Source organism: Lynx rufus, unplaced genomic scaffold (genome assembly GCF_022079265.1).
Source record: "Lynx rufus isolate CCGP_SWC_20201006 ecotype Redwood Valley unplaced genomic scaffold, mLynRuf1.p SCAF_13, whole genome shotgun sequence".
Classification (NCBI taxonomy): Eukaryota; Metazoa; Chordata; class Mammalia; order Carnivora; family Felidae; genus Lynx; species Lynx rufus.
In genome coordinates, this window is record NW_025814827.1 from 2297964 (window position 1) to 2325122 (window position 27159).

A 27159-nucleotide genomic window follows, 5' to 3' on the forward strand; every position below is an offset into this window, starting at 1 on the left:
CTTTATCTTCGATTTATCTATGTTTTTCCCCCCCTATGTACTCACATGGTTCTTTTTGGCCTTCCAGATTCAGATATTAAAGACATCTGAGGTCACCCAGCACCTGCCCAGGGAGTGCCTTCCAGAAAACCTGGGTGGATACATCAAAATTGACCTTGCCACTTGGAATTTCCAATTCCTACCCCAGATGAACGGCCACCCAGATCCCTTCGATGAGATCATCCTGTTCTCCCTCCCTCCTGCCTTAGACTGGGACTCGGTACATGTTCCGGGTCCCCACGCCATGACCATCCAAGAGCTGATGGACTATGTTAGCACCAGACAAAAGCGGGGGATATATGAGGAGTATGAAGACATCCGCCGTGAGAACCCTGTTGGCACTTTCCACTGTTCTATGTAAGTAGGAAAGGTTTGGGACAACAATCGGTTACTAACATGCTTCTGGTGTCTGTTGGCAACAGCTCCTTCCACACCTCATTTCCTTAACAGAGGCCCTTCCACATTACGAAGCATCACTCTCACTTAGATGATGATTTTCTTATCCAGAAAGACGCCTCTGCTGCTTTGGTGCTTGTTGCCAGTATCCTATATGTTGAAATTTCTGGAGGTCTTCAGTACTGACAGGGGAGCCATGTAATAATGGACACATTTTAAAATATTTTTCTGAAATGCAAGTATTTTTAGGAAAAAACAAAAATGTTGGCTCAAAAATGTAGGCTATTTGGGCAGTTTCTCCCTAGAGCATTTGTAGTATAACATTACTTTCTTAAAAACACACACACACACACACACACACACACACACAAAACAAACCAAAAAAACAGCCACTTTGCTTTCTGAAGACGGTACTGGAACATTTAAAATCATTCACAGTAACAGAAAAGAATTAACTCTTAGGCATTTAGCCTTGTGGGATTTTCCTTCTATCCAAATTCTACTGCAGAACTACCTGGCTAGTTTATAACTGGTTCATAATTACTCAGTAAGTATTGTTGGCCATAGGGCATAGATCATTTCTCTTTACTGCTGCTCTCATTTATGTTACACTTTTTTCATTGGCTGCAGCAGAAATTTCTGTCTCTCCAAGTGAAGCTCTGTTGAAAACCAGGGAATCTGTCCCGGGCTCAAGTTCCAGCATAGCCAGAAGTCCCCTCTGTGATTTATACATGTTATTTCCCTTCCCTGCACCCTGGTTTTCCTCTGTGTAATATGTGATCTTAGTCTCTGATGTCTACTTACTTGTGTAGCTTAAATGTTTTCAGAGTCCATGATTCTGTGAATACCTCTTTCCCCTTATAATTCCTGTCCAGCTCAGTGTGCTATAAAGAAGATTCAGGGAGAGAGCCTTTTAGCAAAAGGAAAGAGGGAAAAGAATGAGTTAGGAAACTGATAAGAGGAGTAAGAAAGAAGAAACAATTGAGAAATCAGTCAATATCAGAGCAAGAATGCAAAGGGAAGTAAGAAAAAAACAAGAAAGCAGAGCAATTTTCAAGCGCAGGGTATTCTTTTCTCCCACACAGCTGTTTGTTTCTTACCAACTTACAATCTTTATGTATGCATCCAATCTTTCTCCCAACTAGTTTTTCCCTGTAGTTTTTTTAAAAAAAATTTTTTTAACATTTATTTTTTGTTGAGAGACAGAGAGAGATAGAGCCATGAGTGGGGACAGCACAGAGAGAGAGGGAGAGACACAGAATCTGAAGTACGCTCCAGGCTCTGAGCTGTCAGCACAGAGCCCGATGTGGGACTCGAACCCACAAACCACGAGATGATGACCTGAGCTGTAGTCGCCACTTAACCAACTGAGCCACCCAGACACCTCCCCAACCCTCCTTGTAACAGTTTTGAATCAAGGAAGTACTGGGCAGAGAGGAGTACTGGGCTGCTCCAAGAGCATGCATTCTTGTCCTGGGGATTCCTAACCTTATTCTGGGTACTTCTGCTGTGAGGTCCTTGAGATGTCATTTCTACTGTGGTCCTCCTCCACCCAGTAGAAAAAGGAAGTTTAGATTGTTCTCTTGGCATCACCCAAACCAGCCATCATGTTATCATCAGAGAACACTTCCCAGTCCTACGGAAGGACTTCCTAATCTTCACTCTTTATTGAATGAATGAGCCCCCCATTTCAGGAGCCAGAACCCAGAATCCCCATTAGCTCCAGGTCTATGTCTTTTACCAAGTTCCAATAAAGCTGCTTATACAGAACAAACTATGTCTCCCTTGGAATTCTAGATTATGAAGTAGATATCAGAGTACTCGTTGTCCAGAATGACATAGACCAAGAGACTTTCTTTCTTTCTTTTCTTCTCCCCTACACCATTTTTTCAAAAGATGTTCTTTAAAAAATTTTAGGGGCACCTGGGTGGCTCAGTCAGTTAAGTGTCTGGCTTCGGCTCAGGTCATGATCGCATGGTCCCTGAGTTTGAGCCCTGCATCTGGCTCTGTGCTGACTGCTAAGAACCTAGAGCCTGCTTCATATTCTGTCTCCCTCTCTCTCTGCCCCTCCCTCACTTGGTCTCTCTTTCTTCTGTCTCTCTCAAAAATAAATAAACATTAAAAAAATTTATCATTTTATTATAATTGTAGATTCATATAAAGTTGTAAAAATAACAGAGATATTACATGCACCCTTTCCACAGTTTTCCCTTGATAATATCTTCTAAAAGTATAGTATAATATCAAATTAGGATATTGATATTATACACCAGTCTACTCAGATTTCCCAGTTTTAGTGTGTGTGTGTGTGTGTGTGTGTGTGTGTGTATTTAGTTCTATGCAATCTTTAGCCCACACATTGGTTTGTGTATCCATCACTACAGTCAAGATACAGAAGAATACATCACCACATACCTTGGTCCCACCCTTCCCCATCCCTAACCCCTGCAACAACTCATGTGGTTTCCATTACTAAGATTTTGTCATCTCAAAAATGTTATCATATAAATGGAATCATACTGGGGCGCCTGGGTGGCTAAGTTGGTTAAGCATCCGACTTCAGGTTAGGTCATAATCTCACAGTTCGTGAGTTCAAGCCCTGCATCAGGGTCCGTGCTGACAGCTTAGAGCCTGGAGCCTGTTTCAGACTCTTTCCCTCTCTCTCTCTCTATCTCTCTCTCTCTCTCTCTCTCTCTCTGCCCTTCCCCCATTCACACTCAGTCTCTCTCTCTCAAAAATAAGTAAACATTAAAAAAATAAATGGAGGGGCGCCTGGGTGGCTCAGTCGGTTAAGCATCCGACTTCGGCTCAGGTCATGATCTCGCGGTCCGTGAGTTCAAGCCCCGCATCGGGCTCTGTGCTGACAGCTCAGAGCCTGGAGCCTGTTTCAAATTCTGTGTCTCCCTCTCTCTCTGACCCTCCCCCATTCATGTTGTCTCTCCCTGTCTCAAAAATAAATAAACGTTAAAAAAAAATTAAAAAAAAAAATGGAATCCTACTATATGGAACCTTTTAGGATCGGCTTTTTCCTCTCAGTGTAATTCCTTGGAGATTCACCCAAGTTGTTATTACATGTCTCAATAGTTCATTCCTTGTTATTGCTAAGTAGTGTTTCATGGTATGAATGGTTTGTTTAACCGTTCACCTGTTAAAGGACACCTAGGTTGTTTAGAGTTTCTGGCTATTACAGGTAAAACTACTATGAACGTTTATGTCTAGGTTTTGTGTGAACATAAGCTTGCATTTCTCTGGGATAAATATCCATGAGTGTGATGGCTAGGTCACTTGGTAATTGGATGTTTAGTTTTATGAGAAACTACCCAGATGTTTTCCAGAGTGGTCATACCATTCTGCATATGCCCCAGCAATGTATGAATGATCCATTTTTTTTTTGCATCCTCCCCAGCATTTGATGTTGCCACTATTTTTTATCTTAGTTGTCCTGATAGGTGTGTAATGAGATCCCATTGTGGGTATAATTTACATTTCTCTAATAGTTAATGATATTGAACATCTTTTCATGTGCTTGTTTACCATCTGTATATCTTCTTTGTAAAAATGTGCCTTTTGCCCACTTTCTGTTTGGACTTTTTAAAAAAGTGTTGAGATTTGAGAATTTTTAAAAACATTTTCTAGAGATAGGTTCTTTGTTGGATACTGGCTTATGAATATTTTCTTCTAGTCTGTAGCTGGTCTTTTCATCCTCTTAACAGGGTCCCTTGTGAAGCAAAAGGTTTTATTTTGGTCAAGTCCTTTAATCAGTTTTTCCTTTTATGGATCACACTCTTGATGTCAAATCTAAGAACATCTAACCTTAGATTCCAAAGATTTTTCTCTTTTTTTTACATAAAAGTTTTATAGTGTTATGTTTTGCATTTATTTAATTCTGTGATCCATTTTGAATTAATTTTTGTATAAAGTATAAGGTTTAGGTTGATGTTGATTTTTGTATGTGTGCGTGTATGTGTGTGTATGCGCGTGTATGTGTGTTTGTGTATGCGCGTATAAGCCTGTGGCTATCCAGTTGTTCCAGCACCATTTGCTGAAAAATCCTTCCTCCATTGAATTGTCCTTGGAACTTTGTAAAATATCAGCTGGGCTTATTTGTGTGGGAAGAGGGAATTTTTTTAAATATGGAAAAGTACAGAGTATAACATGATAAACAACTATCTTCCTATCACCAGAATTGATACTGACAATTTTTAATATTTTGCCATATTTGCTCCATCCTTTTTTTGTTATATAAAAGAAGGAATTCGTTTTATAAAAGTTATATATAACTTTTATATATATATATATATATATATATATATATATATATATAGCTGTTATATATAACTGTTGTATAAAAGAATTTACAAAATTCATTTACAAAATGATGGGGCGCCTGGGTGGTGCAGTCGGTTAAGCGTCCGACTTCAGCCAGGTCACGATCTCGCGGTCCATGAGTTCGAGCCCCGCGTCAGGCTCTGGGCTGATGGCTCAGAGCCTGGAGCCTGTTTCCGATTCTGTGTCTCCCTCTCTCTCTGCCCTTCCCCCGTTCATGCTCTGTCTCTCTCTGTCCCCAAAAAAATAAATAAACGTTGAAAAAAAAATAATTAAAAAAAATAATTCATTTACAAAATGAAAATAGTAAATAGTACCAAATATAAAATAGTACCAAAGGAATGACGAGGGGTGCCTGGGTGGCTCAGTTGGTTAAGCATCTGACTTCGGCTCAGGTTATGATCTCACGGTTGGTGGGTTCGAGCCCCGAGTCAGGCTTTGTGCTGAGCCTGGAGCCTGGAGCCTGCTTCAGATTCTGTGTCTCCTTCTCTCTGTCCCTCTCCCACTCACGCTCTGTCTCTGTCAAAAATAAACATTAAAAAATTTTTAAAGAAAAGAAAAGAAATGATGAAATTAATGTCTGTCTCCAGCCTTACCCTCAGTTCTACTAGGTGTCCATTTTCTTTCTTTTTTTTTTTAATTTTATTTAGAGTGAGCACGAGGGGGTAGGGGCAGAGAGAGAGGGAGAGAGAGAATATTAAGCTAGTATTCTGTAAGCTAAGCATGGAGCCCAATGGGGGCCTGATCCCAGGACCCTGAGATCATGACCTGAGCTGAAATCAAGAGTTGGACGCTTAACCGACTGAGCCACACACGCCCTTAGGTGTCCATTTTCAACTCTTATAGTTGTTTCTTCTGGTATTTCTTCTATGATTGTAAATAAAGTCCTTATAATGCTCTTTATTGATTTTTGTGGTTGGTATGCTTTGGCTCTTACACTCTTTCTCCAATTCCCTTTTGACTGTTTTTCCAATATAATTATGTCACAATTTTTTATTAAATCAGTAGTTACTGTTCACATTATTATGACTATGAAATTTTTTCTACTGCAGAACTAAATGGGATTCTAGGAAATCAAATATATTAAATTTTATTAATTCAATTTTTTTGTTTCTTTTGGAGTTAATTACCTAATTTTTAAATTTGTTTTTAGTTTTCCATGTTCGTAGCTTTATTTTTGCCCCTATGCTTCATTAAATTTATTTTATACTGTTCTTAGTATTTTCCAAGTGGTCAAATATATCACATGATGAATTGATTGTTTATTTTCCCCTGGAGTCCTCACTTGCAGAATTTTTAGGTTTTTTTTTTTTTTTTTTTTTTTTTTGCTCTAGTCTCAACTGAGGTTGGTGTTGTCTGGACTTGCTCCTCAGCTTTTTCCTGATTTCCCTCCTCACTTTCCTTTATTGGTTCTTGGTTAATCGGTCCCCCATCTTCTTTCTTCACTTAAATTTTGGTAGAGCATCGAATTCCAGGTTGGAAATAATAACAGAATTTTTTTTTCTATTTTTTTTTTATTAATATGAAGTTTATTATCAAATTGGTTTCCATATAACACCCAGTGCTCATCCCAACAGGTGCCCTCCTCAATGCCCATCACCCACTTTCCCCTCCCTCCCACTCCCCATCAACCCTCAGTTTATTCTCAGTTTTTAAGAGTCTCTTATGGTTTGGCTCCCTCCCTTTCCACCTTTTTTTCTTTTTTCCTTACTCTCCCCCATGGTCTTCTGTTAAGTTTCTCAGGATCCACAGAAGAGTGAAAACATATGGTCTGTGTCTTTCTCTGTATGACTTATTTCACTTAGCATAACACTCTCCAGTTCCATCCACGTTGTTACAAAAGGCCATATTTCATTCTTTCTCATTGCCAAGTAGTATTCCATTGTGTATATAAACCACAATTTCTTTATCCATTCATCAGTTGATGGACATTTAGGCTCTTTCCATAATTCGGCTATTGTTGAAAGTGCTGCTATAAACATTGGGGTACATGTGCCCCTATGCATCAGCACTCCTGTATCCCTTGGGTAAATTCCTAGCAGTGCTATTGCTGGGTCATAGGGTAGGTGTATTTTTAATTTTTTGAGGAACCTCCACACTGTTTTCCAGAGCAGCTGCACCAGTTTGCATTCCCACCAACAGTGCAAGAGGGTTCCTGTTTCTCCACATCCTCGCCAACATTTATAGTCTCCTGATTTGTTCATTTTAGCCACTCTGACTGGCGTGAGGTGGTATTTCAGTGTGGTTTTGATTTGTATTTCCCTGATGAGGAGTGACGTTGAACATCTTTTCATGTGCCTGTTGGCCATCTGGATGTCGACTTTAGAGAAGTGTCTATTCATGTTTTCTGCCCATTTCTTCACTGGATTATTTGTTTTTCAGGTGTGGAGTTTGGTGAGTTCTTTATAGATTTTGGATACTAGCCCTTTGTCTGATATGTCATTTGCAAATATCTTTTCCCATTCCGCTGGTTGCCTTTTAGTTTTGTTGATTGTTTCCTTTGCAGTGCAGAAGCTTTTTATCTTCATGAGGTCCCCATAGTTCATATTTGCTTTTAATTCCCTTGCCTTTTGGGGCGCCTGGGTGGCGCAGTCAGTTAAGCGTCCGACTTCAGCCAGGTCACGATCTCACGGTCCGTGAGTTCGAGCCCCGCGTCGGGCTCTGGGCTGATGGCTCAGAGCCTGGAGCCTGTTTCCGATTCTGTGTCTCCCTCTCTCTCTGCCCCTCCCCCGTTCATGCTCTGTCTCTCTCTGTCCCAAAAATAAATAAACGTGGAAAAAAAAAAATTAATTCCCTTGCCTTTGGAGATGTGTCAAGTAAGAAATTGTGTGGCTGAGGTCAGAGAGGTTTTTTTCCTGCTTTCTCCTCTAGGATTTTGATGGTTTCCTGTCTCACATTCAGGTCCTTTATCCATTTTGAGTTTATTTTTGTGAATGGTGTAAGGAAGTGGTCTAGTTTCCTTCTTCTGCATGTTGCTGTCCAGTTATCCCAGCACCATTTGTTAAAGAGACTGTCTTTTCCATTGGATATTCTTTCCTGCTTTGTCAGATTAGTTGGCCGTACTTTTTGGGTCCAATTCTGGAGTCTCTATTCCATTGGTCTATGCGTCTGTTTTTGTGCCAATACCATGCTGTCTTGATGATTACAGATTTGTAGTAGAGGCTAAAGTCTGGGATTGTGATGCCTCCCGCATTGGTTTTCTTCTTCAATATTACTTTGGCTATTCGGGGTCTTTTGTGGTTCCATACAAATTTTAGGATTGCTTGTTCTAGCTTCGAGAAGAATGCTGGTGCAATTTTGATTGGGATTGCATTGAATGTGTAGATAGCTTTGGGTAGTATTGGCATTTTAACAATATATATTCTTCCAGTCCATGAGCACGGAATGTTTTTCCATTTCTTTGTATCTTCAATTTACTTCATGAGCTTTCTATAGTTTTCAGCATACAGATCTTTTATATCTTTGGTTAGGTTTAACAGAATTTTTAAAACAATCCCTCTGTATTTGGTAGCAATGCTACTAAATCATCTGATTTTATTCTTAAGCCTTCTCAAGTCTTTTTGGACATTTTTAGATAATCTCTATCTTTCCATTTAGAAATTTCACAATGATATGCCTTGCTTGGTGTGGGTCCCTTTTTTTTTCATTCATTTTGTTGGGTGCTTGATAGGTTCTTTCACCTGAAGGCTTGTGTTCTTTAGTCGTAGGACTATTTGTTTTTTTTTATATTAGCTCTTTTTCTTTCTTTCTTTTCTTGTACTGTATCAGTTCTTTACTTCTGGAATATTTCTATCAGCCTGGTTGGATCTCCCAGAGCAGAGATTGACAAACTTTTTCTTGAAAGGCAAAATAGTAAACATTTTAGGCTTTTGGGCCTTATAATCTTTGTTGCAAGTATAATAATCTCTGCTAGTACTGAACTGACAGGCTTGGTTGTGTTCCAGTAAAACTTCTATTTACAAAAACAGGTTGGCCAGGCCATACTTTGCTGACTCCTGCCCTAGAATGATGGTCTTATTTGACTAAAATTTTCTCATATTTTTTATCACTTTGAATTTTTGTTTTATTCTGGAAAATTTCTTCAACTTTGTCTTTCATCTCTTCTATTAAAGTTTTATATTTTGGATACCATTTTTATTTTCTAAGAGCTTTTCTTCTCTGTTCCTTTCTCGTAGCATCCTTTTCTTATTTTCATACATACAGTATCTTTTTCTCTCTGAGGGTGTTAATTATAGCCTTTTAGAACTTATTTGCTCTTAATGATTCTCTTTTGTGCTTTTTCCCTGCCATGTGTTTGACTGGTCTCTTTTTTTGTGTTGGAGCTTTCTGTAAGTACATGGAGGTTCTTGGCTATAAGTACTCTATACTTAGGAGTGGAGTCCTTAAACCCTGCTTGGAAATGCTGTTTGCATGGGTGATCTTCAAGTTTAACTAATCAGCTAGCTAGTTGTTGGTGTATTCCAGATGATAGAATTCTTTCATGTAGGGGTATTCACTTACTCCAGAGAGGAATTCTCCACTCTCTTGCCCGTAGGGTCCAAGCTAGGATATAAGTGTAAGACGGGAGAGGACAGGGAGATGAGGGTAGGGGATTCTCATTTTCTATAATTCAGCTTTTCATTTATTCCTCTGTTTTTAGCCCTGTGCCTCACGTTGCCTTCCAAGGTGTGGGAGTTATGAGAGTGAGCCATTGTGTCTCTCTGTAGATACCGCTGTGGGTCCTATTTTTCTGCATTTGTTTGGCTGAAGTCAGCCCAAATTTTTCCATCTGTTTTCTCTCTGCCAAAATAGATTTCACTCTTTGTCTGCTGATGTCTCTGCCGTCACTTTTGGGATTTGTACCGATTAGTGCCTTTATTGTCATTTTAGTGAGGCTACTAGATGGAGTGGAGTCAAACATATGTTGTCAACCTACCATGTTAAACTGGACTTAGGTTTATTAGCAGCTGGATTTTTTTGGGGGGTGCTGTACCCCTATTTCCCTTTCCTTTTCTCTTTCGAATGGAAATATCTTTATTTCCACAGGAATACATACATATCATTAAAAATGTTGAATGATATGGACTATGGATAGGCTAGGCAATGAACAGATCCAAGTCTCCACCGCCAACAGTGACTGACGTCCACCTTTGCACTGCCACACTTTGTATGCACACATACACACTGCTTCCACCTTTTCTCTGTCTTTGTTTTAGTTTGTCTGTTTCATTTTCTGCAGGTCTCCAGGAAACCTAGAGAAGAACCGCTATGGGGATGTGCCCTGCCTGGACCAAACGAGAGTGAAGTTGACAAAACGAAGTGGCTATACTCAGGTAGTCAGATAAATGCTGTCTTTCAGGAGCACTGAGGGAAACTTTCCAAAGTGAGGCTTACTGATACCATAGCAGAAAGAACATAGACTCTAAGCCAGAGAGATCAGATGTGAGTTTTAACTTTGCTATATACTAGTCTGTTACCTATCAACCCATCTCACAATACTAAGCAGAAATTAAATGGAAAATTTATGTAGATGCTGATAGGGCAAGGTCTGGTATATTGTAGGTGCTTGAAAAATGTTCAATGATTTCTCCTTTTACTTGTTGTAAAATGAGAGTTCTGTTGTCTACCGTGTTAGTGAGTGTATATATGTATCAATACAAGGCAACTCTAATTGTAAGTGATTTTTCCATCTAGAAGATGTGGAAATAATTTTGGACAACTAGTGTATACGTAAATATCTAGGGATAGAGTTGAAGTGGTCAATTAATTATATTATTTAATGTATTAATTTGATCATATCTGTTCATTTTAAAAATCACACTTATAATATACTAATATAGATATTTAGTGAAATTCTTCAAGTGCACCTTTAACATCAGTGCTTTGTCCTCATTTGAGCTACTTCCTGAGCCAATTGAACACAGTTTTCCAGAGCACATAGAATTTTTATTTCCTTTTAAGTGTATGGTATTGTCACTGAAAAGTTTATCCTAAGCCAGAAAAACCTATTAGCATAACACTAACACAGGTTTTTCTTTTTCATTTATCCTATATCTTATGCATTCTCTGTAGTATAATCATTTACTTATTCTTTTTTAAAGTCCTCCTTTTTTAAATCTTTATTATTTTTTAAATTTGTTTTCGAGAGACAGAGCATGAGCAGGGGAGGGACAGGGGAGAAGGAGACACAGAATCTGAAGTAGGCTCCAGGCTGTGAGCTGTCAGCCCAGAGCCCAGTGCGGGGCTCAAACCCACAAACGTGAGATCATGACCTGAGCTGAAGTTGGATGCTTAAATGACTGAGCTACCCAGACACCCCTTAATGTTTATTTTTGAGAGAGAGAGCATGCTAGCAAGGGAAGGGCAGAGAGAGAGGGGAGACAGAAGATCTGAAATGGGCTCTGTGCTGACATGCCCCTTAAAAGTCTTTTTTTTTTTTTTTAATGTTTTATTATTTATTTTTGAGAGATAAGAGTGTGAGCAGGGGAGGGGCAGGCAGAGGGGAAACACAGAATCCAAAGCAGCTTCAGGCTCTGAGCCGTCAGCACAAAGCTCGATGTGGGGCTCAAACCCACAAGCCGTGAGATCATGACCTGAGCCAAAGTGGGACGCTCAACCGACTGAGCCACCTAGGTGCCCCTTAAAAGTCTTTTTTAGGGGCGCCTGGGTGGCACAGTCGGTTAAGCGTCCGACTTCAGCCAGGTCACAATCTCGCAGTCCGTGAGTTCGAGCCCCGCGTCAGGCTCTGGGCTGATGGCTCAGAGCCTGGAGCCTGTTTTCGATTCTGTGTCTCCCTCACTCTCTGCCCCTCCCCCGTTCATGCTCTGTCTCTCTCTGTCCCAAAAAAAATAAATAAACGTTGAAAAAAATTAAAAAAAAAAAAAAGTCTTTTTTAATATAATTATTTACAGCAACATCCAACACTTAGAATTTTGAGGTCAATGACTAAATATGTGTTACATTTCTTCTTTTTTCTTCTGATATACCAATTCTGTCTAGTGCCCTCCATATGTATATAAAAAAAAAAAACACCGGGGCGCCTGGGTGGCGCAGTCGGTTAAGCGTCCGACTTCAGCCAGGTCACGATCTCGCGGTCCGTGAGTTCGAGCCCCGCATCAGGCTCTGGGCTCATGGCTCAGAGCCTGGAGCCTGTTTCCGATTCTGTGTCTCCCTCTCTCTCTGCCCCTCGCCCGTTCATGCTCTGTCTCTCTCTGTCCCAAAAATAAATAAACGTTGAAAAAAAAAAAAAATTTAAAAAAAAAAAAAAAAAACACCATTGAGGGGTGCCTGGCTGGCTCAGTTGGTAGAGCATGCGACTCTTGATCTCAGGGTTATAAGTTTGAGCCCCACGTTGAGCGTAGACATTACTTAAAAAAACCCAGCGTTGATTGAGCTTGTTGTTCAAAGCAAAGGAATTCAGATAGTGCCCCTTTAACATGACATACATTATAGGGTCTTATTATATCCCCTCTCTTTTTTCTGGGGGATAATTTTTGGTAAAATCATTGCCTTGTATTTGGGCATATATGATATGTGGGTTGAGACCCTATCATCATGGTTTTTATCTCTTTTGACCCTACTGTTTCAAGCACATAAACTGAATTCATAACCCTGTCCAGGACCCTTACAAAGGGTTTTCTTGCAGGAACATTAGCTCAGAGCCTGGCTGACTTAGAGCAAGTTCATCACTATTATTGAGATCATGATAATATATGCTCTAAAGGAGTAAGAGTATGATGGTTGAGCTGAGGATCTGGAGTCAGATATCTGCATTTACCTGTCTTCTTGACTGCTCCATCTTCAGTACCTAGAACAGTACATATCAGACCTTCAGTAAATTATTTGTGAATGAATGAGTGAATCCCAGTATACCAGCAGACTATTCTAGTCATCCTGTAATTAATCTGAAGATCATCACTTGAGTTATGCTCCTTTAATTACTGCAAACATTGGCAACAGCTTTATTTCCACAGTAAATGGAGGATTCAGGATTCAGGTTTATGAGTGAATTGTTCACCAGATTTGCTTCTAGAATTATAAAGCTATTAGTCATAGTTTCTATTGAACATGGCCCATAACAAGTGTACTTAGTTTCGTTCTCTCTGCTATTTCAGTTTGTCCCAAAATCTCTACTTTATCTCTGAGGTCATTTTCAGGCTTAATTTCTGATGATTCTTCTGAAATTACTGATATTAATTCCTAGTACTCTCAGAGACAAGGATACTTACTGAAAGCTGGTTTCCTTGGTTATAAAGAAATAGTAAGTTTCCTTTAAAGAGGTGATATTTCTTTTCAAAGCATGAAGTTCCAAAAGTAACAGCCGTATGTGTGTGTGTGTGTGTGTGTGTGTGTGTGTGTGTGTGTGTGTATCATATATATATATAGTATATATATATATATGTGTGTGTGTGTGTGTGTGTGTGATATATATAATATATAATACTATATACCATATATTACTTATAGAATAGTGTTGATTGGCATGTACCAGGTAAATCCTTTGTACTTTCTGTGCCTTCTCACTTGGGTCCTGCAGGGTGTACCACTTGAACGTGCCAGGCTGGGCAGAGGATAGCTTTGACTGACTGTGGTGGGCCCTGGATTGAGCAAGTCTGGTTGGGAGTGAGTGAGGCTTTTAGCTTGCTGGGTCTGCTGCGAATGGTCCCTTAGCTCAGTGAAGATGTCTCAGTCAGAGTAGAACACACTAGTAGTATGAGGTCAAAATCAACTGCTGTGAAAGGAGAAAGCGGGAAACTCTTGACTAAATAATTTGTGGGAGGACGAGGTAGACTGGCTGCCTAACAGACACATACTCAAGTAACGACCATGAGATGGAGATGTCTTCTCAAGGTGGCTGTGGATACTGACAATTCAGACTGGTTTCCAAGTGGTGGAACCCAGTGGAGAAAAAGTGATGAATTAGGGAGTCACTCCGACCCCTCCAGAGTAGAGTGGAGTATGTGCTTTCTCTAGGTTAACATTGGACTTTTTTCCTTTTGTCCTCCTATATCCCTTCACACCCTCTGCTATTCATCGTAACTGGTAGATCCCCTCAACTAGTTATACCAAAACTTGACATTGTAGCTTCATCCGTGTTTCTCTTTTATCAGCTTGGATTAAAGGACATTGGCAGAGATCTTGTGAGAAGGTATAATAAAAATAATAAAGACTAAATCCTATTTAATTTCCCTGATAGCTAATGATGTGGAAGTAAATAAGACTGAAAACACTGGGAGATTAGAGAAGGCCCCCAGAAGAGAATTGAGTCAAGAGCTGTTCATTGAGACGCCTCTGAATTTGTCTGGCTATTGCTTTGTGTTAATTCAGGTAGTAAAGGAGTCTGGGTGTTTGGCCCATGCTGTTGATGGTCCTGGATATGAGGTATAGCTTTCTTCCTTCTCCAGTCACGCTTTGCCTTTTGTGTGTGGCAGCATGGACAGGATGATCCTACTCAGGTTGCTTGGCTTGCCTTCCTTTTGGTTTTGAACCAGTGCTACAAATCTTAATGGACTCCTTTTTCGGTAGTTAACATCTTTGTTGAGATATAATTCACATACCATACAATTTACCCATTTAAAGTGTATAATTCAGTGGTTTTTCTTACATTCACAGAGTTGGGCAACCACTGCAATCAACCTTAGAACATTTTTATCACCTGAAAAAGAAACTCCACACCCTTGGCAGTCACACCCCATTTCCCCCACAATTTGTCTACTTTCTGTCTCTAGAGATTTGCTTGTTTTGGACATTTCATATCAATGGAATCTTACAATATGTGGCCTTTTGTGTCTGGCTTCTTAACTCAGCATGTTTTCAAGGTTCATCTGTGTTGTAGCATGTAGCAGTACTTCACTCCATTTATTGCTAAATAATACTCCGTCGTATGGATATGCCACTTTTATTTATACATTCAGCAGGTGAATACCATTTTTTGGCTGTTATGAATAATGCTGTTATGAATATTTGTGTAAGTTTTTCTGTGGACATATGTTTTCATTTCCCCCAGGAGTGGAATTGCTGGGTCATTTGGTAACTCTGTGTTTAAGCTTTGGAAGAACCGCTGGACTGTTTTCCAACATGACTGCACCATTTTACATTCCCAGTAGGGGCATATGAGGGTTCCAGTTTTTGCACCATCCTTGCCTACATTTGTTATTATCCACTTGTACCTGTAGGCATCCTATTGGGTATGAAGTGGTATCTCATTGTGTTTTGTTTTTTGTTTTTAAGTAGGTTCCATGCCCAGTGTGGAGCCCAATGTGGGGCTTGAACTCATGATCCTGAGATCAAGACCTGAGCTGAGATCAAGAGTCGGATGCTTAACTGACTCAGCCACCCAGGCGCCCCACTTATTGTGGTTTTGATTTGCATTTCCCTGATGGCTCATAATGTTGAGCATCTTTTCTTGTGCTTATTGCCATTTGTGTATCTTTAGAGAAATGGCTATTCTGATCCTTTGCCCATTTTAAAATTGGGTTGTCCTGGGCGCCTGGTGGCTCAGTTGCTTGAGCGTCCGACTTCAGCTCAGGTCATGATCTCACAGTTCATGAGTTTGAGCCCCGCATTGGGGCATTGCTGACAGCTCAGAGTCTGGAGCCTGCTTTGGATTCTGTGTCTCCCTCTCTCTCTGACCCTCCCCCACTGGTGCTCTGTCTCTCTCTCTCTCTCTCTCTCATAAATAAATAAACATTTAAAAAAATAAAAATAAAATTGGGTTGTCTTTATAATATTGAATTGTGAAGGCTCTCTATATATTCTATATACAAGTCCCTTATCAAATATGTGCATTGTGTGGGGTTTTTTTACTCTTTTTTCTTAAGTTTATTTATTTATCTTGAGAGAGAGAGAGAGAGAGAGAGCATGAGCAGGGGAAGGGCAGAGAGAGAGGAGAGAGAGAATCCCAAGCAGGCTTCCCACTGTTGGTGCAGAGCCCGACGAGGGTCTCGAACCTGTAAGCTAAGCTGCTAGATCATGACCTAAGCTTGAAACCAAGAGTCAGATACTCAACCGAGTCACCCAGGTGCCCCTTTTTTACTTTCTTGATGGTGTCCTTTGAAGCACAAAAGTTTTCCATTTTAATGTAGTTCAGTGTATCTGGTTTTCTTTTGTTGCTTGTATTTTTGGTGTCATGGCTAAGAAGGTTTTGCCTAACCCAAGGTCACAAAGATTTAACCCTATGTTTTCTTCTAAGAGTTTTGTAATTTTAGCTCTTACATTAGGTGATCTGTTTTGAGTTAGTTTTTGTGTATAGTGTGAGGAACAAGCCAGCTTGATTTTTTTTTTTCTCCTACATGTGGGTATCCATTTGTTCCAGTAACATCTGTAGAAGTTAAGTTTTGAACTGACGCTTTCCTCACTTTCTACCTGACAAGAAGAGAATATCTACACGTTGGGTTTTATTTACCTAGTATGTAATTTTCCCATCCAAACGGTATATTCCACACAGCTGCAATGATATTTCCTTTTTATCATTAGACAGATTACATCAATGCCAGTTTCATGGATGGCTACAAGCAGAAGAATGCTTACATTGGTACACAAGGTAAGTTAGTCTGCCCCTCAAAGTTGGTTTTTTGTCATCTACCTGTGATTTCTTGTACCAGATGATTGCATGGTTTTTAAAGGAAATGATCATTTGAGGTGATGTTGTGGCCACTAGCTCCTGGCCTTTCATAAAGACTGAGGGTTATTCAGGAAGGCAGAGGAGAGGTATAGAGTTTCTGTACCAGATATGCTTGGAAACTCGCTGCAGAGATAAACTGGAGATTTGAATATAACACTGCCACAAGTTTTTGGATTGTGTATTACCAACCCAGGGGAATGGGACACCAGAACTCAGTGGCCAGTGAGATGCTCTTTGTGTCCAGGAGGCCAGAAACAGCAGTGGGACTTCTCAGAGATTCAGTCCAATCTGTGAAAGGGTGTTGCTGTCCTAAGAGACTTTTGCTGGTCCCTGTGCCATCAGAGAGCACCCAGCAGTCTTCTGACATGGATAGTCTATACTAGTTGATTGTGAAGTACTGGACTCTAGGAAGATTTCATATAGAGTTTCTATAAATGCTCCTTTGGGCCCCAGTACTACTCCTGACCTGGCCTCTGCCATCTCAAGGAGAATACCAAGTTGCCTTCAAAGAGGGTGGGAAGAGATCATAACACAGGAGCACGTAACAGACACCCTATGGGCTTTAGGCCCTTTGACCATCGCTGACCATGGCCAGCAAGAGATCTGGCAATTACCTCTTTAACCAAGTGATCATACTTAATATCACCAGTAATAGATATTATGCCTCTGTTGTGATACAGTGAGAACTGTACAACATAACTTGTATTGTTTGTGGCCAGTTTTTAAGTCTAAATCTGATCATGAAAAATAAACCAGACAAATCCAGATGGTGGGACATACTAGAAGAAAACTGGCTTAGACCCTGCAAAGTTAATGCCATGGAAAATAAAGGCAGGAAACTGCTCTAGGTTAAAGGAGACTAAAGAGATAGGATAACCAGGGGCGCCTGGGTGGCGCAGTCGGTTGGGCGTCCGACTTCAGCCAGGTCACGATCTCACGGTCCGGGAGTTCGAGCCCCACGTCAGGCTCTGGGCTGATGGCTCAGAGCCTGGAGCCTGTTTCCGATTCTGTGTCTCCCTCTCTCTCTGCCCCTCCCCCGTTCATGCTCTGTCTCTCTCTGTCCCAAAAATAAATAAATGTTGAAAAAAAAAAAAAAAAAGAGATAGGATAACCAAAAGCACATTCCCATGATTGGAACCTCAGTTTAGAGAAAAAAGCTATTAAGGACAAACTTGAGACAATTGGAGACTGTGTATTAGATAATATTATTGTATCAGTGTTTAATTGTTTTCAGTGTGATTAATGGTATTGTTATTGTAATGGTATAGGAGAATGTCTTTGTTATTCTAAATATGTGCCTAAATATTTAGGAATAAAATGTCATAATGTCTGGAACTAACTTTTAAATAGTTCTGTTAAAAAATATTCTTGTGTATGTATATACAAACAAATGTCTTATAATGATAGCTAAAAATGATAGCTTTCTAGCTAAAGAATATATGAGTACATTGTAGTATTCTTCCAACTTTTCATCAGTTTCAAATTTTTCAAAGTAAAAGTTGAGGGAGAAAAAAATGGATTCTTGGTACATTGTTAATTGGTCTGATGGTCACAGGTTTATATTTTCCCCCTAGAAGGGACCACTCCCTCCAAAAGGAGTCCTCTCAAGACCCTAAGAAGAAATGAGAATTATCAGGAAGGATTTTTGGTATATAGGATATGATGTGATCTGCCTGAAAGTGGGGGCTTTGTTGAGGAAGATGGCCTTGGCATGGTTGGACTTATGGAGGGTGACGATTGGCTCTAGGGTGCCTCAGAATGCTTCCTTCTCGGATTTATGAGGCAAAGCCACTGCTTAGAGTTGTAATTTATGCAGGGATTGGATCCTTTAGGGCAGCTTTGAAGGACTTGTCCAGAAGAAACTCCTCCAAGAGTATGAGAGAGATTTTTTGAGTCAAGCATAGATCACCTTTGGACAGAATCAGCACTCTCTTAGGACTGGAAAATGGGGTCTTGTGATGTGGAGAAGGCTGATTTGATTTGCCTGGCTAACTTTCTTGGCTATATTGAGTATTCTGATTATAAAATTTTATTTTATTTTATTTTAATATATTTATTTTTGAGAGAGAGAGGGAGTGCACGTGAGTTGGGGAGGGGCAGAGAGAGATGGAAACAGAGGATCTGAAGCAGGCTCTGTGCTGACAGCAGAGAGCCTGATGAGGGGCTCGAACTCAGGAACCGTGAGATCATGACCTGAGCCAAAATCAGATGTTTAACCAACTGAGCCATCCAGGTGCCCCTCTGATTATCATTAATAATAATATTTCTACAAATAATGTCTGTCATCTCTTGAGAGTATCTATTATATATTAGGTATATAATCTTCATCCAATTATTACAGAGACTCTGCAAGGAACGTTTATTAACCCAACAACAAACTGAAGCCCAGAGAGGTTAGGTGATGTTGGATCACACACGTAGTAAGTGGGAGAGCCCGGATTTGAACGTATGTCTGTTTGATTCAAAAGTCCTTGCAAGCCAAGTCAGAGGGTTGTTTCACCCATGTCAGCATAAACCACTGATCTGGGAAGTGCAGTTTTCCCTTCTAAATTTCTCTGATGCCTTGGAGGAAATTCTGACCCTTCTTTGCCAAGCGTGAGTCTGAGTAGTATCTGGGTTGTAGGTGCGCTGGTTGGCAACACCATTTTTGCCAGTGATGTAAATGTGGAAGATAAAGGATATGAGTGCTGCTTGGTGCAGAATAGCGGGATGTGGACAAGGCCAGGAGTCTGAGATGGGGAAAGGGAGTTCTTAGTATCTGCTTCACATGCATCCGATGGTAATGGAAGTGCATTGTAGAAAATTTAGAAGATGGGATGAAATTCAATCATAACGCTAAGACTCAGAGATAATGTTAACATTTTGCCGCACCTCCTTCCAAACTGTTTTCTGTGTGATCAAATAGATACAGACATACAAAATAGCTAACAAAATGGGCTCTTGCTATATATTACCTCTTTTTTCATCTGATGGTATCTTGTGAATATCTTTTCATAGCAAAAGTAACAGGTCTTACAAAATCACCTTTATGGACTGCTTAAATTGGGGATAGGCCATAATTTAACTAATCCTCTCTTGGTAGACATTTAGCTTGTTTCCAAGACTTTATATGCTTTTGGCAGTGTCCACTTCTGCCAAGAGGGAATTCTAGTATCATGAAACATTAATGCTGCTAAAAGGCTGGAGCAAAAATGGCAGTGAAACCAGCACACTTCCAGGACAAAATTAGCCCTTAATATTGCCCTTCTTCCCTGTAAGCAGAGGAGGAAAAAGCACTGGGAAAGTGAAGCCCAAAGAGGTTAGGTGATGTTGGATCACACATTGAATTACTCCAAGTGATTAGCTCCTTGATTAAAAGGGAGCTGGTGGCCCACAGGTATCTTCCAGGTTTCCCCTGAGCACTCAGCCCTGTGAAGTTCTAACTCTAAAAAGGGAACCTGAAAAAATAAATAAATAAAAATAAAAATAAAAAGGGAACCTGACAACGTGACTCTTACCCTCAGTACCATGTTTGCCGAGACATGTTTAATTCTCACAAAGTAAAACGACTAATGTAAGACCATGTGAATTAAATGGTTAAGCCGTTTTGATCCAGCTGTGCCATCAAGAGCTGTCTATATTGTGATGAAGGAAGTTTTTAGAAAGATTCAACTGGCAGGGGCATCCAGAATAGACTGAGAGAGAAAGAGTCCTATTCAGAAAGGTAAACCAGAATGATATAGTAACTTTGGCAAAAGATGATGTGGTCCATGTGGCAGTAAAATTGGGCCGGGAGAGCAAGATGGGGACAGAAGGATAAAAACCAAAACCAATTCAAAGGCAGAAAATCTCTAGGACTTGGTGGTTGCTCTGGGAGATAAAGGAAATGGATAAGTCAGAGTTGACTTTTTAAAACTGAGTGATTTACAAATGCCAGTACTGTTAACAGACATGGGAAAGTAGAGAGAGAAAGCTCATTTTGAAGGAAGAGATTGGATTGCAAGCATGTTGGGTCTGAGGAGACCCATGATGGGATATGGAAGGGGAGTGATTTAGTAAGCTACTGATGTTTATAAGCTTAGGGGAGATGAAAGCAGCTGGAAGTGTGTACATAGTAGATACCATCTGTCTGGATGTGCCAGCTGAAGCCCTGATGGTAAGGCTCTTGAGAGGGTGTGTAACAGTATTTCTCAAACTATAACCTACCTACGGCTTCAACTGGGATCTTGTTAAAATGCAGACTGCACATTTCTTTCTTTTTTCTTTTCTTTTTTTTAGTTTTATTTGAGAGAGACAGAGACAGTGTGAGTGGAGAAAGGGCAAAGAGAGAGAGAGAGATAGAGAGAAAGAGAGAGAATCCCTAGCAGGCTCCGTGCTGCCTGTGCAGAGTCCAATGTGGGGTTCAGACTCTTGAAACCACAAGATCATGATCTGAGTGGAAACCAAGAGTTGGATGCTTAACTGACCCAGGAGCCCCAGATTGCACATTTCTAACACTCTCGCATATAGTGCTGGTGCCAGTGGTTCAAGGACCACCCTGAAAAGCAGGGATGTAGTGAGAAGGGCAGGGAGCTGGTGTCTGTACTTGGGAGTTACTAGTTGGGAGAAAACCGGAAATGCCTGAGAAGGAAAGAAGGGCTTCCCAGAGTTATGTTCCTTGTCTTCTTCTTTTACTCCAGGCCCTTTGGAGAATACCTATCGTGACTTCTGGCTCATGGTATGGGAGCAAAAAGTCCTGGTGATTGTCATGACCACCCGGTGAGCCCTCTTTCTTCCAGCTGCACTCTGCCCCCACCCTGTTTGTAAGCATGGAGGATTCCAGAGGGGATTCAACTTTTAGAACAATGAGGATTAGAAAAGCCATGGCAAAGAGTTTGAGATGTTTTAGCTTTTCTTAGTGGACCCAGAATTAACATAGCCAGGGAATGGTAGAGATTGATTGATCTAACTTGAAAAAACTTTAATCGATGGCTCTGGTGACCCTGTGCCAGTTATAGGCTATTCCAAGGTCCTGGCCTCATCCACTAACGGAAGTCCTGGGAAATGTGGGGTAATTCACTTTTAATCTGCTCCCTACTTCCAAAGGGCAGCTGTCTTCCTGGCTTCTGAATTACCAGTTCCCCTCTGCTCTCCCCTTCCCTGCTACTTTTGATCATTTTTCTGCTCATTTGTATTTCTGCCTATAAGAGAATTGCAAAAAGAGAGATGAAACCTAATAGGTCAGGCAGGGAAGCTCTTGATGCAAAGAACCCTTTTGAAATTTTGGTCTGCATATCTGCCAAAACCTTAGGATACAAATTCATTAGTATCATCATTGTCATTATGATAACGATAACCCATTTCAGATGAGGAGAAGAAAGTTAATGAAAATGTTTGCTCAGTTCCCTTTCTCGTGGCACTGTCACAACCGCCTTTGATCTGGAGAGATGGTGGTGGAAGAAGGACCACCATGGAGCACTTTGGAGCCACTAAAGGGCAGTGACGTGGATTTTAGGCCTTTACCCAAACCTCATGCTGGCTCCCAGGAGCTGTGCCTTTCCCACTCCTCTCAGCCCAGGGCCCGTAATGGGGAAGGGAATGAACAGTGGCTGAGACACAGGACAGAGAGTTCAGTCTGGCCCACCACATTTCCTCTACTGTCTTTTTTTGTCCACCCAGTATTTATCCCAGATGTGTGAAGAGTACCAAGAAGTATCAGAAAAGGGGCCAAATGGTGTAGCAGGCACTCAATAAATGTCTGCTAAGTGAGTACATGCAGAAAATTAGCTGTCATTATATGTGTTTAGAACAAAGGTGTTCTTCCTTTCCTGCCCAGAAGCCAAGATACCGGTTAGAAGCAATGCAAGAGATGACATTGCTGCTAGGGGTACAGCAGATCATGGGGACAGCGGGCTTACTGCTGCGGAGAGGGAGGACAGAAGGCTTACCTTGCTCTGTGTTGTCTTCAGCTTTGAGGAGGGCGGCAGGAGAAAGTGTGGCCAGTACTGGCCTTTAGAAAGAGACTCTCGGATCCGATTTGGCTTCCTCACGGTGACCAATCTAGGCGTGGAGAACATGAACCATTATAAGAAAACAACGTTAGAAATTCACAACACGGAGGTAAATCCCAGTTTCTATTTTCTCACTTTTTTTAAGCTGGAGGAGAACCTTTACTGTAAAGAAAATCTCCAGAGAGAATAGGCAGGATTCCAGGCAGCTTATAAGTTACTTTCATTTTTCTGGGAACAAGATCAGGATATTCAGCTCAGAGCCAATAGAGCCATATTGTCTCAACCCAGCAGTGGCATTACTTAGGAATAAAAATTGTAAGAAATCTGGATCCTCCAATATAGAGAATTGTGTCCTCTCCAGACACTTAACCTTTCTTTTGGGTTTGTAGAGAAGCGATTGTGGAAGAAGTTAAGGGTGGTAGGCAGGAACCTTGGTGGTGGGGATACCAGGGTGTTGAGAATATAGAAAAGCCAAAGGTAGTCAGGGCAAGCAGAAATGACCTCATTAACTTTTGCTTCTTTTCCCATTCAAGGAACGGCAGAAACGCCAGGTGACCCACTTTCAGTTCCTGAGCTGGCCAGACTATGGTGTCCCTTCCTCAGCAGCTTCTCTCATTGACTTCTTAAGAGTGGTCAGGAACCAGCAGAGGCTGGCTGTCAGCAGCATGGGTGCACGCTCCAAAGGGCAGTGCCCTGAGCCACCCATTGTGGTCCACTGCAGTGCGGGCATTGGCAGGACAGGTAATGCACCTGATGCAGCAGCTCCAGAGGCAGTAAGGATGGGGGTAATAACAATGCTCTTACTGCCAATTTGCAAGAATTTGATCCATTGGTGGTGAATCGCCATGAAAGTTCCTCCTTATGTACGTTTGGTATCCCTGGTGCCAGCTGTACTGGCCAGAATACACTTGACAGGCCAGGCCCCTAGCGTTTGATGCGTTATATCTCCCGTCAGCATGATGGTCTTCTGACCCCATCACTGTCACCTGGGTGTCCCAGGGAGTGCAGCTGGGCTGTTGCTTCTTTCCCATCCCCGTCCCTAAGGACATCCCCACCCTGTGCTGTGCTCTCCATTCTGGAGCTAGTTAGCAGCTTTTACCTTAAGGGGATGTGCATGGCAGGGACTGCTGGCCTTTCTAGTTCAGAGGTCCCTTTGGGAGAAAGTCAGGAAGAATAGGTTTATGTTAGGTCTCTGTGGAAAAGTTGTGGAATCTCTGAAAATTAGGGGCCAGGTGTGGGAATGCTGTCATTCTAAGATTAAAGCAGGCAGTTCCTATCTGTCACCTTTCCACCTACTCTTCCTGTTACCTCCATACTGTCCTGAGAGACAAGAGGCCTTCTCACTTCTCTGGACTCCCAACAGTCCAAAGTGACCTTCTCCTCGAATCCCTTCAGGCCTGAGGCCGGCTGGCTTCCTGCCATGAGGCACCCTGCCTTTGAATTCATTCATCCAACCTGCCTGGGTCATTTGGTACAGGGAGGGATGCAGGAGAGCTAGACCAGGTATGACCACTTTTTTCCTTCCTTCAGGTACCTTCTGTTCACTGGACATCTGCCTGGCACAGCTGGAGGAGCTTGGCACCCTTAATGTGTTCCAGACAGTGTCCCGCATGAGGACCCAGAGGGCCTTCAGCATCCAGACCCCTGAGCAGTACTATTTTTGCTACAAGGCAATCCTGGAGTTCGCAGAGAGGGAGGGCATGGTGCCCTCCAGTCACAACCTCCTGGCCATGGAGGGTCAGTAACTGTCCCACGATCCTCCTACCTGCTGGCCATCCTTCCTTAAACTACCCTGGACACCGCTGAGCCTGTAGGTTGCCACCAGTTACGCTGAAGCAATGGACCAACCTTTTACTTGTGTCTCCTGGCGCACTCGTGCACGCAAGGCAGTCTTTCCCTTTGGCTAGATAGATGTGGTGAAGTTGCCACTAGAAAGGGCCAGCAGCAATGTGTTCTTAATTCCTAGCACCTGCTATCGAACTGTGCCTTATTAAAACCAAATTGTGGCTATCGGTTTTTGCCAGGGGCCCCGAGGTAAGTGGGGAAGGAACCTCCCTCCCCCCTTTCCCAATGCCATTCTCCTTCTCGAGGTCTCTTTCCCATTCCTTCCCTTTGCTAGGATTTGATGGGGAGGTTTGGTGTGAGCATCCACCCTCCTTCCCAGAGAGCTTGACCAAGTTACATACTTTAGAGAACGTCCCCAGTGCCAAGCACGTTTATACCTAGGGCGTGTATTCCAGTCTTTTCTGTCATTCTCTGTGTGTGTGTGTATGTGTGCGCACTTACATGTATGGGTCCATATGTACGTGTGTATATAATATATATTGTATGTGATAATATGGTCGTATTCTATAAATACATATACACAGAGATACTCCTTTGTAGACGTTCCTGGGGTTCCGTGTTGCAGTTCAGGACTGCTTGCTTCTTGGACCCTACTGTTTATCCTGGACTAGCTGGGGTTGGGGATCATATCTCTTACTGTCAGACCGCAGAGTGGTGGAAGAGGACACACACATCCACTCTTCATGCTCCTGCCACAGGCCTTCATTCTCACATAATGACTTATCTCTTTCCAGGAGACTGCCTGTTGCAGCCGAGAATTCTGGTTTGTGGTGACACTGGCTTAACTCAGCATGAATTGCTCTTATCTGATGATTTTACTTTGTTTACTTTGCCAATTTGAGGAATAGACCTCCACTGTGATTCCAGACCCCTCTTTCCTCTCACTGTCCCTTCGGGCTTGGGGTCTGGGAGTAGAAATGAACTCACTGAGCAGTCAGAGCCAAGAGCAATTGGTACGAAGTCTCAGAGGGAAAGAGAGGGAACCCAGGTGTGGGAGAAAGGAAACTACTATGAGAATCCCTCCTTGGGAGTGAGCTTTTTCTTTTCTAGAAAGTTCCTTTCCTTATGCAACTTGGCCCTGTCCACTCAAATGCCCATCTCTTCCTGCCTAGCAGCCTGCCACACTTTGGAGCTCAAGCTGGGTGGGTTCTGTGTCAATAAAAAGCTTGACCCCTGGCTGGGTGAGGCAGTTCCCTGCAATCACTGTTTGCCCCCTATTCACCCAACCTGTCCCTGTCTGCTCCCGGCCTCCCCAGCCTGATGTGCCAGGGATGGAATCAAGAGTCCCCGGCACTCCGCATTCCCAAGAAAATCCCAGGAACCCCTAAACCTTCCCCCATCACAGATGAGGTTGGCAGCTGATCAGACCTCAATAATTTTATACTGTAATAAGCTCTTTGAATGTATATATTCTTATTTTTACAATCTCTTCATTTTGTATTTAACGTCAATGGACTGAGTCAGATTCAGAAAATAATTGTAAATGTTCATATTCAATATCTTATAGTGATACAGTTTTGTATTTACATATAAATATACCGACATGATCAAACCCTTTTAGCTTCATCAATTTAGTAGCAGTCTGGGGCTGGGAAGGTGAGGAGGGGGTCCAAGAACTGGTCCGGGAGGGATGGGGAGGCAGGGAGGGAGGGACCCGAGGCCTGGGTATCTGAGACTCAGTTCTCAGAGCCATCTACCTTGTCCATAGGCCATGGCCCTAGCTCTGGGCCGGCAAAGGGAACCACCAGTTGAATGCTTGCTGGGTGCCAATCTCTTATGCTCGGTGCTTTTCCCCCCATCACCTCATTCAAACCTAGCAATAATCCAGTGAGATTATTATTCTCACTACCTTCTATTTCTGTATAGATGAGGAAGGTAAGGTCCGGAAGATTACAGTGATTTGCTCTGGAACTGGAGCTCGGGTTGGTGTGCTTACAAAGACTTTGACGTCTTCACCGAATTGCCCTTTCAAAGATCAAGATAGTGTTTTGTCCTAGGAAACCAGAGGGTTTTTTGTTTTTTTGTTTTTGTTTTGTTTTGTTTTGTTTTAGCTCTCCTTGCAGAGCATAAGCCATTCTTAAATTCCAGGTAGTTGATCCTGGCCCCATGATGCATGTTGGGTAACAGAGTTGGGGACTGATGCTCCCAGGTAGAACCTCCTGGTGTCAGGTCCTGAGGTCTCCAGAGTACCAAAGGGATCATCCTCCCAAGGAAACACCATGTATAGGGGTACACTGGTCTTTGTGGGAAGATCTTCCATCTCTCTTAGAATGGAACCAGGAGCTTTGTCCATGTAGCACCACTCCCTGTGCCATGTAGCTACTCCTTGTTGACCAGTGACAGCCTGCCCAGTTGGGACAGTTCTGGCCTGGAGAGTGTGCAAATATTGGGATGTTCTTAATAAAAGTCATAGCAGCCAACATTTACTGGGTCCTTAATTCTATTCCACAAACTATTCAAAGCTCTTTCTAGATGTTATTCACCACCCTCAAAACAACCTTTTGAGGTAGGTATTGACCAAAATAAAACTGAGGCACAGGAAAATTTAATTAGCCAATCAAGAATCCTGGTCATCTGACTCAAAAGGACCTGCTGTTCACTCCTACTAGAGTCCCTGTAAGGATCCATCTCCTGACCTGCCATATTTCTTGACTTTCTCACTTCAATCAAGAGCTGAAGTGTAGAATAAAAGACTAAGCCAGTCCTTTCCCTGGATGAGTCTTTGTTCTGTTGGGGGCAAGCAAACATAAGAGGTGAACAGAGATACTTGAAATCTGGGAAATCAGAGGGGTTTAGGGGAATGTGGAGGAAACAGGATTAATGATAAGAGATCTGGAGGAGGTAGTCTTGAACTGTCTTTTGTTTGAAGAGGCTGTAACCAGACCGCTCTGCAAATTCAGTAGTTATACATGAGTCGCACATCTGAGCCTTGGTGAGGTCATGACTGGCAAGAACTCCATAAAAATGCAGATTCCTGGGTCC

The 27159-nt window shown here is 41.9% G+C and overlaps 1 protein-coding gene across 4 annotated transcripts in view; it reads left to right on the forward strand.

Moving 5' to 3' along the window:
* PTPN9 (protein tyrosine phosphatase non-receptor type 9) overlaps positions 1 to 25729 on the forward strand; it is an 81080-nt gene extending 55351 nt beyond the window's left edge. For all 4 annotated transcript variants that reach the window (XM_047074764.1, XM_047074761.1, XM_047074763.1 and 1 more), the window contains 7 exons: positions 68 to 396; positions 9980 to 10073; positions 16216 to 16282; positions 21022 to 21100; positions 22291 to 22441; positions 22866 to 23073; positions 23863 to 25729. In XM_047074764.1, the coding sequence (XP_046930720.1) occupies positions 68 to 396; positions 9980 to 10073; positions 16216 to 16282; positions 21022 to 21100; positions 22291 to 22441; positions 22866 to 23073; positions 23863 to 24077 (1143 nt within the window). In that variant the 3' untranslated portion in view covers positions 24078 to 25729. The remainder of the gene's footprint in view (positions 1 to 67; positions 397 to 9979; positions 10074 to 16215; positions 16283 to 21021; positions 21101 to 22290; positions 22442 to 22865; positions 23074 to 23862) is intronic.
* The last annotated feature ends 1430 nt before the right edge of the window (positions 25730 to 27159 follow it).